The sequence below is a fragment of the Anomalospiza imberbis genome, chromosome 5, assembly GCF_031753505.1.
Source record: "Anomalospiza imberbis isolate Cuckoo-Finch-1a 21T00152 chromosome 5, ASM3175350v1, whole genome shotgun sequence".
Classification (NCBI taxonomy): Eukaryota; Metazoa; Chordata; class Aves; order Passeriformes; family Viduidae; genus Anomalospiza; species Anomalospiza imberbis.
This window is the reverse complement of record NC_089685.1, coordinates 64,173,525-64,189,713: the sequence shown is the minus strand read 5'-3', so window position 1 is coordinate 64,189,713 and position 16,189 is coordinate 64,173,525. Positions and strand designations below refer to the sequence as shown.

The 16,189-nt window shown below is 47.8% G+C and overlaps 1 protein-coding gene and 1 pseudogene across 4 annotated transcripts in view; one reads left to right on the top strand and one right to left on the bottom strand.

Moving 5' to 3' along the window:
* The first annotated feature begins 2,212 nt into the window (after positions 1-2,212).
* The window catches only part of LOC137474757 (solute carrier family 23 member 1-like), a 33,313-nt gene continuing 19,336 nt past the window's right edge, over positions 2,213-16,189 (top strand). For 2 of the 4 annotated variants that reach the window (XM_068191596.1, XM_068191592.1), the window contains exon 1: positions 15,418-15,894. Coding sequence is in view for 3 of the 4 variants with exons in the window: in XM_068191592.1 (XP_068047693.1) it covers positions 15,841-15,894 (54 nt within the window). In the remaining variant the exon portion in view is untranslated. Of the gene's footprint in view, positions 2,418-15,407; positions 15,895-16,189 lie in introns of those variants that run through there. The other 2 variants (XM_068191593.1, XM_068191594.1) reach the window with 2 other exon arrangements.
* On the bottom strand, positions 3,108-8,873 carry LOC137473521 (sushi domain-containing protein 3-like; annotated as a pseudogene).

The following is a 16,189-nucleotide window of genomic DNA, read 5'->3' as shown; positions in this document are numbered from 1 at the left end:
ATGAATATGTTTTTATAATTTCATGCCTTTAGCATTTAGATGTTACAGGTCCCAGCATTAATCTTGGTCAGCTCTCCAGAGAGTCTGAGACCTCTTCTGCCAGTGCTAAACAGTCACAGGAGGCTGGTACACCAACCTTCACTGGAGAATTTAAAGCTGTGACCAAAACTTGTTTCTTTCAAGATAAGAATGCAGGCTGAGGTTTACAGTGTGGAGTCTGAAGCTTAAAATCCTGTTTAAAAAAAGAACCAACTGGGAGTGCTTTGTTCAGACCCTCAGCAGAAACCTGCTACTTGTGAGGTTTGCCTGGGACAGAATGGGCAATGAGCTGGCCTTGCAGCTATCTCCATCCCTCTTCAGATGGCTTCCTTCAGTTCCAAGGTCCAGCTCTCTGCAGGATATTGAATGTACATAATGTAAATTTAAATATAAATGTGATCTATGTGGTTCAGTGGATGCTGGCTCCAACAGGAACCTCTGCAAGAATGCATGAGTTTATAGTCTAAGAGGTTTGCTCCTTCCAGTTTACAAATTACTTAAAGCTTCTATATAGTTGCCTTCCTCCCCCCTCCTCATTTGGTAAATAAATGCAAACTGTGCTTGTTGCCTCACTGATGGTGCCTTCCTGAGTTGAAGCTGAGCGTGGCTCTTCACAATTTCACTCAGCTCTTTGCTGCACTGGTCCAAGGAACTGAGGCAAAGAGTAAAGGGTAGATGGGGAAACTTGTAGCAGAGCTGACCTTCCTGCCCTTAACCCATATTTCTTCTCTTGGTTCTCATCTCATCTTGAGAAGACTTTTGAGGAAGACCTGGCTGTGTGCTCTTCCTTGCTGAAGAAATGTGGCTAAGACAATGATTTTGGATCAAAGAGTTTTGTTAGGAAGCTGAGCTTTGCATATATGCATTAAAAAATAGTCAGGAAAATGTTACTCTAAGGAAACTTCTCAATTTTGTCAAGTAAATAATTTTTTAAATATCAATTGTATAAAATGCTTGTTTCAAGTTGACAGTTTTCTCTGTATGAAAACCTACTATGTCAGCTTTTTTATTGAAAATGCCAACTTTTTGTCATGACACTTCATGTGAAGGGAAGTTGCTGACAAATCAGCAACTTTCTGGACATGTTTGGCAGAAGATTCTTTATATCTGCAATGTGCATCGTTTCAGTTTATAGTGAAAAGAGGTGTCACTCTCTAATATTATGTAGCAAAGAAATCACACTTTTGTTTTTAAAGCCTCACTCAGATCCAAGGAAGAACAAAATTAGTCCCAAATGTATTTTTTAACAAAAATCTCTTTGGAGAGAGAGAAGATTGTAGTGAGGTTTTTTGGATTCATTAAAACATAACAAGGGAGAGAAACAGAGAAAGAAATAGATAGGAAAAGTCTCATTCCCATACTATTCAATTTTTCTTTTGAACAGTTTACCTTGAAACAGGATTATTCCCCTCCCTGTGCATTAGACTTGGCTGGAAAAAGAGAGAGGAGAAGGCAAGGTTAGGATGTGAGCTGAAGGGAAGCTCAGAGCAGGTCTTGTTTCTCCTGTCCTTTCCAAGGCATTAGTTGCCTTTAAGAGAACGAAAGATTTTTCTTGCTTCTTGTGCAGTTGCTGGTAAATGGCCACTGTCAACATCATAATTTCCCAGGAATATGTAGAAGTTTTACCACCTGCTTCCAGACTTCCCATAGCTTGGTCATGTGAAAAAAAAAAGAAAAAAAAGACATAGGAGGTGAAATCGGAATAGATTCCTTTATTATTAGAAATAGAAAAAAACCAGTGTCCCTAGCCCTCATTCCAGGGAAAAGTGGCAGCGGTATCAATATCTACTGTCAAACCTTCTCTTATCATAAGGAAGGGCTACCTTGCATCTTTTTAAGGTTTCTTTCTATGAAATTTGGTGCAAATGACAGAGACGAAGTCAGCAGACTACAACTCCCAGCCTTTGTAGCAGGATTGCTTGAGTATCATGTTGGATGCTTGAGCCAACAGGGCATGCTGGAGTGCTCGTTCTTATTCCCAGCCCCATGCACGCAACAGTTCTGGGGGCTGCCAGCCCTCCTCTAATAGCACGGCGCCTCCCGGGGTACCAGCAGCATCTCTGTGCAGACCTGATGCCGCATTACTCAAGGAGCCCCGTGTGCCCAGAGTGCCTCAGGCATGCTGCAGATGCACAGGTCTGTCCTGCGGTGCAAACAGCGGCTGAGGTGTCCTGAAGCTGCCTGGCCAGGCTCTGCATATGCTCCTGGAACACGCCCCTGGACTTCCACCCAGGAAATGATGGACAGAAATATGGTGTCATTGCTTTCTGAATGCAATTGATGGTGCTTAGGTTAGCTCTTTGAGTCCTGCTATGGGTCCTGATACCTATGATTTGAATTTCTAATGTTGGAGAGAAGGGATGAAAAATCCCCAAGAGGTTTGTTTTGGGTTGGGTTTTTTTTTCCTTCCTTTTTTACTTTTTTTTTTTTTCTTCTTTTGGAGGGAGGTGTTGTTTTGTTTCTTTCAGATGTGCTAAGTTCTTTGTATTAAAGATAAATTCATGTTTTCCCCTTGACTGACTAGCTTTGCACTCTTGTCAGTACATCTTCCAAGTCAAAGATTGTCCGTATAGAAGTGGGAGGATATGGTGACTTCTGAATGCCAACAAAAAAACCTTTACGTCTCTATCTATATTCAACTGCAATTAATTGTAAATGCTTCTAGATATTTAATCTCATTCTTTGTTCCTGGTATCTGTCTGTTTTCACTTTCAGCCTTTAGAAGAGCCCTAAAAAGAAAATCAGACTCATGTTCAAAACCTAGAAGTCTACACATAGACTTTAGGTTAAGCTGGGGCTGCTCAGACTTGACTTTGATCAATGATCAATTAAGAAGTTTATAACCTAGAAACTCCTGTTTGAAATGTGCACTGCTGGACAGGAGAGGGAAATAAAAGGATTATATAAAAAATGGTCTTTCAGCATGAAGTGACAGGTTTTCTCCGTTTCAAAACCCAGGTGCAGTAATTGGCTTTTCTGAAATTCCTTCCTGAGCTCAAGGAGTTAACAGCGTTAAAAGGGAAAAAAACAACAAAAAAAAAAAGGAAGTGGAATGGCAGTTTAAATTCTCAAAGCGGCTTTCCAAACTGGCTCAAGCCCTCGTGTTGCTCCAGGCCCGCGCAGCGGAGGGGCAGCAGGTGGCCGCGGAGGGGCAGCAGGTCGCCGCGGAGGGGCAGCAGGTCGCCGCGGAGAGGCAGCAGGTCGCCGCGGAGGGGCAGCAGGTCGCTGCGGAGAGGCAGCAGGTCGCCGCGGAGAGGCAGCAGGTCGCCGCGGAAGGGCAGCAGGTCACCGCGGAGGCGTGCCGGCAGCAGGGCGGTGCGGGGCAGGTGGCCGGGCAGGCCGCTGCCCGGGGCGGGGCCGGCCGGCAGCACCGGCAGGAGCACCTCCTGGGCCTCGGAGCGCCATCTTTCCAAGGGCACCTTCGCCTGCTGGGCTGGGCTGCTGGGAAAGGCAAGCGGGACAGGGCATGGTAAGGAGGCTGCAGCCTACCCAGGTGATGCTGAGGCAGGGCAAAGGGGAGCCCCGGGCCTCCGGCTTCCCTCCCCCTTGAAAAAGAGCGGGTGCAAGCGTTTCACTGCAGCTGGGGGCTAGGTGGGGAGCGTGTCGGAGGGTGAAGCAGGGCACTCGCTGACTGCTCAGGGGACGCGAGCTCTTTTACAGCTGGCCGCTCCTGCCTCCGGGCAGTCTGGGAGCAGCTCTTGTCCCCGTGTGAGGAGCTTGGGAGGGCAGCGGCAGGGTGCGGTGCTGAACCGTACCTTTGGAAAGCCAGGTTATTGCAGCCTGCGAATGCCCCTGGGAACACAGAGCTGGAGACGGCCGAGAGGTGGTAATCGCGCCGGTGGTAGTGTTTGAGTCTGCCAAAAGCATTCCTGCCCCTCTCGGGGATGGAGGGGTCACGCTTCCATCCTCTGGCTCGTCTTCTCTGCTGCTGCTGCTTCCTGCCAAGTGGTGAGAGAGAGATGCCCGTGCAGGTGCTTTCTTTGTGCTCTGTGGTCTGGCTTTTATTTGCTCACACCCCTGGAAAGATCTGGCATGTTTGTATCCTAAGGTAACACTGTCACCCAATGATTTTTACCCCATTCCTCCGTTCCCCGAGGAAAGGACTGATGCTGTTTCAGCCCTGCAGAAAAGGGTTGCACCACCTAGGGAAGAGCAGGCCTATGGGGAGAGGTATGGTTGGTGCCTATTGAAAGACTGAGATGCTCTCTCTTGCTTGCAGGGATTTTTCTTTTCTCCTTGTCCTTGTGCACTTCTGATAATGAGTTAGGCTCTTGGTTAAGGTGTATTCCTAGGCTGCGTGGTCCTTGTTACTGTAATCCTTTGCCCAGGGCACAAAAGAGGCCTTGCTGGACTGTAGTGTATGCCAGGCGGTGCTGCTGCAGAAATGATTCTCTGTGGTCCTGCTACCTCTGTTTGTCCAGTCCTGCTTCCCACCATGACTTTTCTCCCAGCTATTTCCAGAGAAGAGTGCTCCTCCTTTCCCTCCCAGCCCTGGGCTGTGTGCAGACAGTTGTGCTGAACTTAGCCTCAGAAAAGTGATATTCCTATTAACCATCCTCCACGTACTGTGTGTTCCTTTCTTCCTCTGATAACGGGGAGCTTTTTTGTAGATCACCAAGCTAATGGAATCATAGAACAATTTAGGTTGAAAGTGACCCCACTGCAATGGGCAGAGACACCTTCAACTAGATCAGGTTGCTTAGAGCTCCATCCAATCTGACCTTGAATATTTTCAGGGATGGGGCATCTACAACCTCTCAGGGCAACTCGTTCCAGTGTCTCACCACCCTCATTATAAAACCCACTTTCCTTTTATTCAACCTTAGCCAATCCTCTTTCACTTTAAAATAATTGTCCCTTGTCCTGTCATAACAGGCCCTGTTAAAAAGCTTGTAGCTCCTCTTTCTTGTAGGGTCCCATCAAGTACTGCAAGGCTGCTATAAGATCTTCCTAGAGGCTTTGCTGCTGCCTGAATGCCAGCTCTCACAGCCTTTCTTATAGAAGTGCTCCAGCCCTCCGATCATCTTTGTAGCCTCCTCTGGGCCTTACTCAAACAGGTCCATGTCTTTCATGCTTTAGGGACCTCAGAGCTGGATGCAGCAGGGCAGGTGGGGTCTCACCAGAGCAGAGGGGTAGAATCCTCTCCTCACCCTGCTTTGGATGCAGCCCAGGATACAATTGGCTTTCTGTGCTGTGAGTGCCATTGCTGGGTCATGTCCAGCCCCTCATCTACCTGCACCCCCAAGTCCTTCTCAGCGGGACTGCTCTTGATCTGTTCATCCCCCAGCCTGTGTTGATACCTGGGGTTGCCCCAGCCCAGGTGCAGGCACCTTGTACTTGGTCTTGTTAAACCTCATGAGGTTTCCATGGTCTCACTTCTTGAGCTTGTCCAGGTCCCTCTGTATGGCATCCCATTCCTCAGGCATGTAAGAGGAGCCCCCTCTGCAATCAGCAGCAGCAGCAGCATCCTCACTGATGGAAACCCCTTCCACAGTCAAGCATATCTTGGCTTTGGAGCAGTGGTTTAACTTTTTTTTATGCTTGATAGTTCCAGATGTGTGAGCAGGAGGGTTGTGAAAGGGCACAAGTGGGTCTCAAGTGTCCCGAGTGGGCACAACCCGCGTGTCTCAGCAGATGGCAGCAGCGACACTCCCGCAGCTGCCGCAGCTGCTCCTCACTCCTGCCAAACCCCGCGCCCCCCGCTCCCACACCACCTCCGTACTCACCCCCCGCGGCTCTTCCTCGCCCTGTCCCGCCAGCAGCACACGGCGAAGGAGACGGACAGTGCCAGGATGACGGCTCCGCTCAGCAGCGAGGCGGCCACCGCCATGCGGGACCCGGTGCCCGCGGGCTGCGGGGCGGCTGCGGGCAAGGGGCGGTGAGCGGGGCCGGGGAAAGGGACCCACCCTTGCTCCCGGCCGCCGTCCCCCTTGCAGGTAAACCCCAAAGCGACGTTCCAGAGAATATTTATTAGTAACCATTATAAAAGCTAGTGGTGAACGTGGTTGATGCCACGCCGGCTCAGTACACCAGAAATTTGATGGAAAAAACCCCATATTAACACATCATATTTTTTTCAGATGAGTAATATAAAATAATCACACGGGGCAGAAAATGTAAAGCATTTGATGTGTCCTGCATAAAACATAAGGGTAGTAGAAATTAAGCCCTAAAAATAGAAAGTAAGAAGATTAAACAGGAAAAGTAGAAAAAAATTAAAATGTAATAAAGTCAAAAAGGGAGAAAAGTTAAAAAGGAAAAACCCTTGAAAAATGTAAAAAAGAAAGCATGCAAAAGGGTGAAAGAAAACAGCTAAAAAGGGGAAAAAGTTAAAATATAAAAAGAAAAATAGAAGCATTAAGGAGGGCCACTTGCAACTGGCACGTGCCGGCATGTGCCGGGTTACTGTGAAGTTCGGTTTTCCTCCTGTTGGGAAAGCTTTTGGCAGTGCCCTGGACTCCCTGTGCCTGGCACCAGGAGTCAGCCGGTACCAGGTTTTGACCCGGCCTGATGACTCGAGCAGCAGCTACTGGGAATGAGGGAAGGTCTGGTTATCTGCTGAGCTGATCTCAGGTGAATTGACTCCCTGGCACCCCCCTGCCTTCTGCAGCTCCTGAAACGCTGTTGCAGTGCTGCTGCTGGGGCAGGCACTTCAGCGGTGCTGGCCACAGCCAGCTGGGTCAAGCTGGACCTTCTTTTCCCTGTTCAGGGTGGCTGGCTCACCCCACCTCCTGCTGCCCTCGCTGCCTTGGCCAGAGGGAGGAAGCCCCCGTGCGAGGGCCGGTGGCTGCACCTCCGCACCCGAGTCAGCGCTGCCCCGGCCGCCCCTGAGCCCCTGGCAGCGGGTGCCAGGGCTGGCTCCCGCCCGAGGGCTCCTTACCCTGGCACTGGGGAGGGGGATGGCTCCAGGATGAAGCGCTGTCCTGGCGGAGGCAGGCGAGCCTCTCGCTGCCCACCAGCCGGTATCCCTCCTGGCACCAGTACACGAGCACCGAGCCCAAGGAGACGCCCGAGCCTCTGTCCACGTAGTAGTATCCGTAGCGTGGCGGGGGGAGAGCTGTGCATGGCACTGGGAGAGAAGGGGACATGTTAAGCGTAGGTGGTGACAAACACCCCCGCCTAGTGATGCTGTCGAAAGGGCTGCCAGGCCCCTGTGTCACTCTTGCGGTTTTTTTACATGTGCGTGGTTTTTTGCATAGTCCAAAGGAAATACATTAGAAAGTCTAGCAGCTTTATCTGGAAAATAGGTTTTTCAGTTGCAGACTCTCCAGTGTGAGCAGCTGCTGAACAGCAGAAATGAGACTGGAAAGGTGCAGGCTGGGGAGAGTACATAGAGAGCAATTTTTAGGAAGGAAAGGAAGAGAATGTTTTTTAATAATACAATATTCTGAGGGAATATTGTTGGTTGGAACTCAAAACAAAGAAATAGTTATTACTCTCTGCTAGAGAGAGAGGCTTTTTTTCTTCCCACCCTTTAATTTTTTAACTAGTTTGTAACTCACAGCTATTCAGAACTACTTAATTATCCTGCTTAGACCATCTCTTTTGCATTGCACTAATACCTAGGGAGAGCCAAAAATTAGGTAGGCTCCAAAAAGAATGGTAGTCTGACCATGTGCTTGCCAATCCCCCCACCTGGGATATTCTACCACAAGGCCAGAAAGTGTGGTAGCAGGTATCATGGGTATCGATATCCTAAATTAAAGGAAAATACTCTGATCAACTCTAATTTAACCAAGCTTAAAACCTTCAGGCAGAAATGTGCTTTATCGAGCTTAGGGGTAACTTTTGTGGGGAATTCCAAGTATAATAGTAAAGCTAATATGAGAGAAAGGTCTGGTTTCCCTCTGCTTTTACTGAGATGGTGTAGGCTTCTAGTTCAGTGAGGCTTACAAGAAACATCAGGCTGAGCAAGATGAGACTTTCTCTTATATCAGCAGTGCTGTCAACAGGTAGTGCAGATGTCTGTATGAGTTAATTCAGCGGTGTCAGGGAGGCTGCAGAGTGCCTGGGCTGGATCTCGTGTGATTACATTGTCCAGCACTGGTTGTTATGACCTTTGCCAATAGTCACCATGATCTGGAGTATGACATGGGCTCTCTGAGCTGCTGCAAGCCCCAGGTGGGTAGTCACCCCACAGCAGCCCTGAGGCTGTATCTCACTCACTGGGTAATGGTCCGTGCTTTGTCCTGTAAAGTGGATTAAAGAAAAATAATCACCCTCAGCAGCTGGAGATTATTTGTGCTTTAAAAAAAAAAATCTCCATTTCCTCCCAAGGGTCGAGGAGGGAATAGGGATAGGGATGTGTTCAGTGCACCCATACACTGAGCAGACAGCTGGTCCATCATGATATGCTTAGATGTTAACATGGAGGAGGGACTTTACTCTCAAAGGAAAACATTAACTGCCAAGTTCCCTCCCTGTGCCTCCTGACTGCTTCTAGTGCGACACATCTCTCCCATATCACAGAAGCTGCTGTGGCCACCACAAAGCCTTGTGGCCTCTACGCATGGCCTGGGAGTGCCGCTGTGTGCGACGAGAGAAGCACCATCATGCCTTCATCACTGCATCCCTGCGCCCTCCCCCCCGTGTGCCTGCACCGAGGGGCCCCAGGCAGCACGCAGAGGGACAGGCAGGAGATCGCTCATTTAAGTACCTGAGATGTTGCTCTGCACATCGGTCCCGTTGGCAGCGTCGCTGGGCAGCCCCTTTCTGACGTGTCCTGCAGCAGGTGAGGCGGTCCCGGGCCCAGTAGCATCACTCCAGGCAAGGCTCAGGTAGCTCCAGGGCAGCAGGCAAAGGACGATGCATTTCCCGAACCTTTGTCCTGTCATGGTTTGGGGAAACACAGCACCATTGGGTGCCTGGCCGCCCCGAGCGCCTGCGGTTTCCCTTTGCATCTGAGCAGGAATCAGCTGGGCTCTTAGTGCATTAAGCCCTGAGCAGCAAAGCTAGCAGCCGCTCTTCCCCCGGGACTTGCCTCTCCTCCGTGTCGTGTCGGCACAAGCTGTGTCCCTGCTCCTAGCGCTGCCAGCCCTGCTCTGGCCACTCGCCTCCAGAGCCCCGTGGAGAAGGAAAACAGGTGTGGGAAAGGGAGTGAGAAAAGAGCAAACCCTTAGGATCCATCCTTTACAGCCCCTGCCTGCAGAGACTGGCTGTTAACATCTCTCCAGGTGCTGGAGCTGCACATAAGGAACCCTCCTCCTTCTCCTCCTCCTTTTCCTGCCAAAATCCATGCTCGAGCTCACTGCTGAGACTCTTATGCTGCAGACCCTCCTGTGCTCATCTCTTCCTTCCTGCCAGAACCTAGGGCTGATTTTCTGTCAATGGCAGTGGAGTGAGATATGAGCCATGGGAATCAAAAGGGTTTCATAGCAGCAATTCCGCTGACTTTGCCACTATGGGAACTGCAGAGAAATCTGTTTTTCCTTTTTCTTTTCTCTGCATGGCATGTCTCTGCCTGTCATTTCAGGCTCTGATGTTTTATAGGTGGAGGGGCTATAGTAGCAATCAACTCTTGCCTCCTGGAATGTAATGTTGCTCTTACCTACCCCGCCTGCCTGGTCACTTGTGTACACCCATGAAGAGAAAAGATGCTCCATGTTGCCTGAGTGCTTGAGAGCCAGGTGTTTTGGAGCAGGCAATGCTTTTGTGCCAAGGCTCTCCCCAGCAGCCAGTACAGCAGCTGTGTGACCAGCAGGCCTTTGAGGTGACTTTGGAGCATTCCCTGCTGTGGCTCTCTTCTCCCCTTCTTGCACCCCCTGGAGCTCCCCTGGCTCTGTGGGTCTCCTTTGCCCTTTCTGCACTGCATTCTTGCCTGTCCTGGAACTTACTGCAGATATAAGGGTTAGAGGCTGTTATTCACTAATAGCATTGGCACAAATACAGCTTTGCATGGAGACGGGTCCGTTTTTGTTCATTTCTCTTTTTATATCTGTGGTCTTTGGCTGTAGCCAGTGTGCTGGGCTGCCTATGGCTGCCTCAGTGGGTTCAGAGAGGGGGAATGTTGCCTTAGATGTGTGAGCAGTTTCTATTTCTAAACCCCAGCAGTGGTCTTACCATCTTAGTGTGATTTACTGTAGTGCATAAAGGAGAAATAAAAATGTCAGACAGGATCGAGCTCCTGTCACATCCCATCCCAACACAGGGATGTAGATGAGGGTGTCTGCAGAGTGGGAGGGAGTTGTGGGGCCATGCAGTGGCTGGGCCTTGCTTGCCTTCCTCCCCAGCACTGGGACTTGCTCTTGCTCCCACTTGGAGTAGTTCAGCAGTACTCTGGCCCTTCTTGCACTTGCAGAGTTTTCTTGTCACCTCCATGGAATTTTGGATGTGGGAACGCCTTAATCCTGCTCTGTTTGTCCATCCATCTCAGTCCTTTTTTTTTTTTTTTGTTTTGGCTGGGCTGGTACTTCTGGACTTCTCTCCAAGGGATTTACTTGATTTCTTAAGAAAACTGTTTCAACCTCCCATGACTCATAATGATCTTGCTCAGAAACTAATTTCTTCACTTTTCTGGTTAATCCTTCTTAAGCAGTGACCTTTCCTTGGCTCCCCCTGGAGAGCAGACCAAGGAGGTATGTTCCTCCCTGTCTCAGTGAATATTGCTAGTTTCTTGGGAGTTTTTGGGTTTTTTCTTCTTTTTTTTTTTTTTTTTCTTCTTTTCTCCATGTGACTGCAGGGATTGTGCTGATTGCTCGTGCAGTAAAGGTAAAAGTTCTGAGGCAGGCTGGGCTGTGTGACAGTGTAACGCTGACGGCAGAGGAGCCTGCCTTGGGGCATGCCCTGGGTGCAAGCCCCGTTGTCTCCTGGCAGCCCCTTGGGCTCTGGGAATACATCTGTCTGGACAGGACCGACCCTGAAGCGCTCCCTCTCTTGAGCCTAAGCCTGGAATCTGTGTACCTTCTCCTGCTGGCGGGCAGTGGGAAGAGCCCCAGGCGGTGCCCGTCCCTGCTGCTGGATGCGCAGGGACGCAGCAGCTGTGCACCGAGCGCAGCCAAAAGCACGGCCGTCCGCCCGGGGCCGGCAGCAGTGCGTCTCGTCCTGCATGCCAGGGAACGAACAGGCTCTGCAAAACCCCCGTGACACAACAAGCACGCTTGTGCTCGAAATGCTGTGTAGATGACACGGATTAACCCTTTGCTAATGCTCTTAAGAGCTAGCCTGCGGCTGAGGGAGATAAAGGGGCTTATTATTACAAAATCAATATCCTGCTGGAGTGGGATTTCAGTGCTGTTCCCAGTTCCTGCTCTCCAGAGGCAGACATCTGCATCGAGCTGGGAACCAGAGCAGGGCACCAGGCTGTTCCTGCCGGGAGTGACCCTGGGCTCAGCAGAGGAGCCTGTCTGTGCCCCAGGTCAGTCCTTTGCTTGTGAGGAAGGCTAAGAGGAAGGAGGAGCTAGTGGGGAAGCTGTCATGGCCATGAGGCTGCAGCTCTCCTAGCTCCACAGTCTTGGCTGGGGCTGTCCGCCTTTGTGGTATATTCCCTGTGGGTGATCTCCTTCAAGGGCTGCTTTTCCATCACAGCAACCTGCAAGGCAATGCTCAGCTGATGGTTTTCAAAGCTAGCTCAAGTGTCTCTTGTGTTTGCACTCAGATCTCCCTCTGGCTGGTGGGGATGCACTGGATGGTGGGTAAAGCTCTCCTGAATAGGAGACATTTCTCCCTACCTTTTCTTGTGCCCCTTTGAACCTTTTAAATCTTCCCTCTGCAAAAGTGTCCCTCTCCCACACTCCCACTACTGAATTCTGAACTCTGGAGAAGTTGTGGATGCCCAGAGAAATTGTGAATGCTCTGTCCCAGGAAGTGTTCAAGGCCAGGTTGCGTGGGGTTTGAAGCAGCCTGATCTAGTGAAAGGTGTCCCTGTCCATGGCAGGAGGCTTGGAACTAGGTGACACTTAAGGGCCCTTCCAACTCAAACTACTCTATGATTCAATGAACACACAGGTACTAATTTCAAGTCAGTGACCATGGATAATCCTCTTAGCTTGCAGAAGGTTTTGCAGACAGGACATAGAGGTGTTTTGTAACTAAATTAGTAATTGCAAGACACGTGCTTAGTTCTCTTGCTAGTACATCCTTCATGCAAACCAACCAGGGCTAGAGCTGTTGAAGAACAAACTGTTCTTCAGAAAGGTGATTGTAGTATTTGGTGTTTTGTTGGGTTTTTTTGCACAGTGTCCGTGACATGCCTCGTCTAAACTGCACCGCTTTTATTTCATAGCCCTGAGTTCCCTTTGAACACACCTTTGTTCAACCCCAGTAGGTGGGATTCAGGTGCTGAATTCACAGGTTTGTGAGAGCACTGTGGATGAACCTGCTCTCTCAGCAAGGGGCTTGGCACACCTCAGCAAATCTGCACCTCCCCGGGTTAGATGTGCAGAGCCCTCCATGGAGGGATGCCTCTCATTCAGCTTTAGACATCTTCATCTGCCAGTCACTCTTGCTTGGTTCATAACTTGGGAAAGAATGTGGTGCTAATAACACCACAGCTGTGGGTTAAATCCCTGTACGGGCCATTTACTTAAGAGTTGGACTCGATGATGCTTGTGGGTCCCTTCTAATTCAGAATACTCTGTGAATCTATCCCACTTGGGACTCCAATTTTAAGGTGCGCTGGAAGTTTTGGAGGTACTCACTGAAGGCAAAGGCAGCTCCAGTATTAGTGCTTGCATTGTAGAGTCATAAAGTCAGTTATGCCCCCTCAGGGGCAAAAACTCAGCCGACCTTTACTGTCATGAGCAGCTGGCCAGGTCACTTGAGACAGGAAGAGATATGCCAGACACACAAGGCTAAAGGCAATCAGGATTTTTTTTGTTTCCTTTTCTAAAACATTGTGAATAACTTGAAAAGGTGTGTACCTGCTGATTTATACTTAAAAGTCATTTGTATAATTGACTGTCATCAATACTCAGTAGTTCACAACATTGCTGTTCAAACAGGCATTTTTGCTAATTGAATAATTCCTTGTTCTGAAAAAACCTCACCATTTAGTAATTTATTTATAATCCTGTTATATACACTTAAATATGTGCATAAATGTGCATGTATACATTATGTATACAAATATTTGCATGTACACAGAGACTTCCTACTTTTCTTGCTTATTTCCAAAGGCAAGATATTCACATGGACTCCATAAATTTCTACTTTGACATAATACATTGTGCTATTTCATAACCTTCATCTAAAATACAGATTATTAACCTTCTGTTGGCCAGAGGCTGGTATTGTTAAACTCTTCATTCCTAACAGGCTTAATGTTCAGGCTTTTGGCTATGTAGGACTTCCTTTTTGTGTTTTTTATTAAAATCTACCATGTCTTGCTACTCTAAAAAGTGCATTTTTTGCACTGCAGGATTACCCAGGGGGGGAAACTGGTTTTCTGCCCAGCCTTTTTTGAGGAAAAGGATTGTTGTTGTTATTATTATTTTGTTCTTCTCATTCTGTTTACTTAATGCTCTTTTGTGTGGGCAGTATCACATGCTAGTCTAGGTGACACAGGTGTTGTTATGCACCCCTGCCTTTTGGATGTTAAACAAGTTTAAATTGTTTAAGAAGCTTTGGTTACTGAATGCCAGGGTCTCATCTGAAAACAAGGCTATGGCAGGACTGAGGCGTCATTGAACAGATGCTGGGCTGAAATTAGCAGGTAGAAGACGTTTTTTATAAAAATAAAAATTTACTGAGACTATAGACTAGCCCAGAGGAATATTGTGCCATTCTACTCTAGAAGTAGATGATCTTTAAGGTCCCTTCCAACCCAACCCAGCCCATTCTGAATCTATGATTCTATGATCTTCCAGGTCTTTTCTAATGCAAACCATCCTGTGATTCAATGATTTTGATGTCTTAGAATTTATCTGTCCAGAAGGATTTAACTTCACTAATGGTGTTTAGGGTGATGTTGTCCTATCCTGTAATACAGTGCTGATCTCAGGAGAAGATCTGAGAATACCAAAGCTCTACAGAAGGAATAGGGACTGGAGTTTATTTCAGTTCCACTGCATCCTTCAAGGAAACCAGGAGATATTGCCAATGGCTGGTCGCTAAGTGTAGGTGATAACATGCCCCTCTCCAAAGGAGTTCTTTGCAATTGGTCTGGGAAGCTCACTGCATTAGGAAGCCATTAAACAGGATTTAATCTAAGTGGGGGTGGGGTGGCTGGAATGGTTTGATGGAGCATTAACACCATTAGCTACTTTAAGAAGAGGGTAACTATGCTTTGGGCCATCTGATGGTTGTGAGCTAGGATTCGTAGCTGTACGGGAATAATAAGATGGCCTGAAGTCCTCTTTTTTCAATCTTATGTTTTCTGTACCTCTTTGGTGGCATGTTCTGATGACTTGTACGAAAAGAGAAGCCGTTGCCTTAGTGTTCCAGGAGTCACACCCACACACACACCCCCCTCCCAAGATTACACCAGCAGAGACCAAAATCCTTTCACAGTAAGCAGCTCCATCAGCCAGTGGGTGTTCCTTTCCTCACTCACACACACACACACGCTCTTGGGTGCACTTCCTCCTCACTCGGGCTCCACCACAAAAGAGTCTCAGGCATCAGAATGTATAAAAATAAAGAATTTAATAGAGTGGTACAGCAGCACGTCAGCTTGAGCTGGATGACTTTAGAGAGGGACCACGAACAAAGAAATCCCCAGGCAACTAAATGCTTAAGATTACACACCTGCCTTTCATGTGCTCTTAATGCAGTTTTTTAGTCCAATGGTGATTTTCAGTCTGGGTCTTCTAATATCTTACTGGACTCTTTCTCTGTCTTCATGCATGCAGGCCATTGCCTTATTTTATTGAGTTGATGGTTGTAGCATTCTTATCTTCTGTTTTGCACTTCTTGTGCACCTGTTCGCTGGCAGAACATGGGGAACTAAAAAAGTGTTAGACTCAGGATAAACATTGCAACTAAATAATCAGTGTGCTATCAATATTCTTCTCATCCTAAAGACAAAACACAGCACTGTACCAGTTACTAGGAAAATTAACTGTATTTCAGTCAAAAGCATATCTCTATGAAAGTCCACAGCTTGTGGCTCAAGGTTTCAGGAAATCCAGCTGCTCATGCTAAGCAACTAAAGCTAATCAAACAGTATTCTAAATTACACAATATTACAACTATGACTCATTCTATTTCAAATTCTTTTAAGCTAAACAACAAATATATGTCAACATTTGGTCCTTGGTTGCTGCCATAAATAAATTCACAGTAAAAGCTTCATTCTTTTCAGGCTGTAATAGGACTATCCTACAAGATGGCAATGTTTGTACATCAGCCAAAATATAAAGTAGTTGACATATGAAATAAGTGAAACTATCTAGTAATTAAATATCCCAAAGATGATAACAAAGATCTTCAAACAGGCCCAACCCACACAAAAAATGCAAGTTGCTGTTGAAACAATAATGAAGCAACAATTTCCAAGGCTGTGTGGGATGCCTCTCTGATATCCTCCAGCCTCCTTAGCTGTGGATGAAGTTCTTCTGTCAAGAGTTCCTGGTTCTCTCATTCCAAGGAATTCTGGGCTACTTTCCAGATTGATTTGAATGCCAGTCCTCTAATCAGCTGGAGAAAAGGAGTCACTTATATAAGCCAAAGAAAAGGAAATACTTCTGCAGTACAGCTCACATGAATAGCTAGGACTGAGCATTGTTTGGTTCCTGAAATCCAGCTTCTGCATCTTCTCACCCCGTTTCTTTGGGGCTGTTTTGACTGAAAGGAGTGGCAATTTGGGAGGCTTTCCTCTTCGGACTGGTTCTTTTTCAAGGCAGTCAGTGAAGGCAAGTGGAAGGCATGTCACCCTCTTCCGACAAAGATATCAGCAGGCTAGGTAACCCCAGCTTTGTGGTGAGTTTGCCCTCTGAAGGGTAATTCTTGCATAAACAGGTGCAAACCCTGTGGAAGGAGGAGAAGGGGAAAGCTGGGGGCCTGGGCTGCTGCAATGATTCTGGTGTGTGGTAAACTTCTGTCTCAGCTCTTATTGACAAGAATCTGAGGAATGATTTCCTCACTGCAGCCCCTGCTGCTGCTGCAGGCTGAGTATACTTTCTGCTCTCTGGTACCCTTTTAACTTCTTTTCCCTCCACTATTTCTAAAATGATAATGTAGATGAATGGCAGTGCATGTGTATCTGAAAAACAGG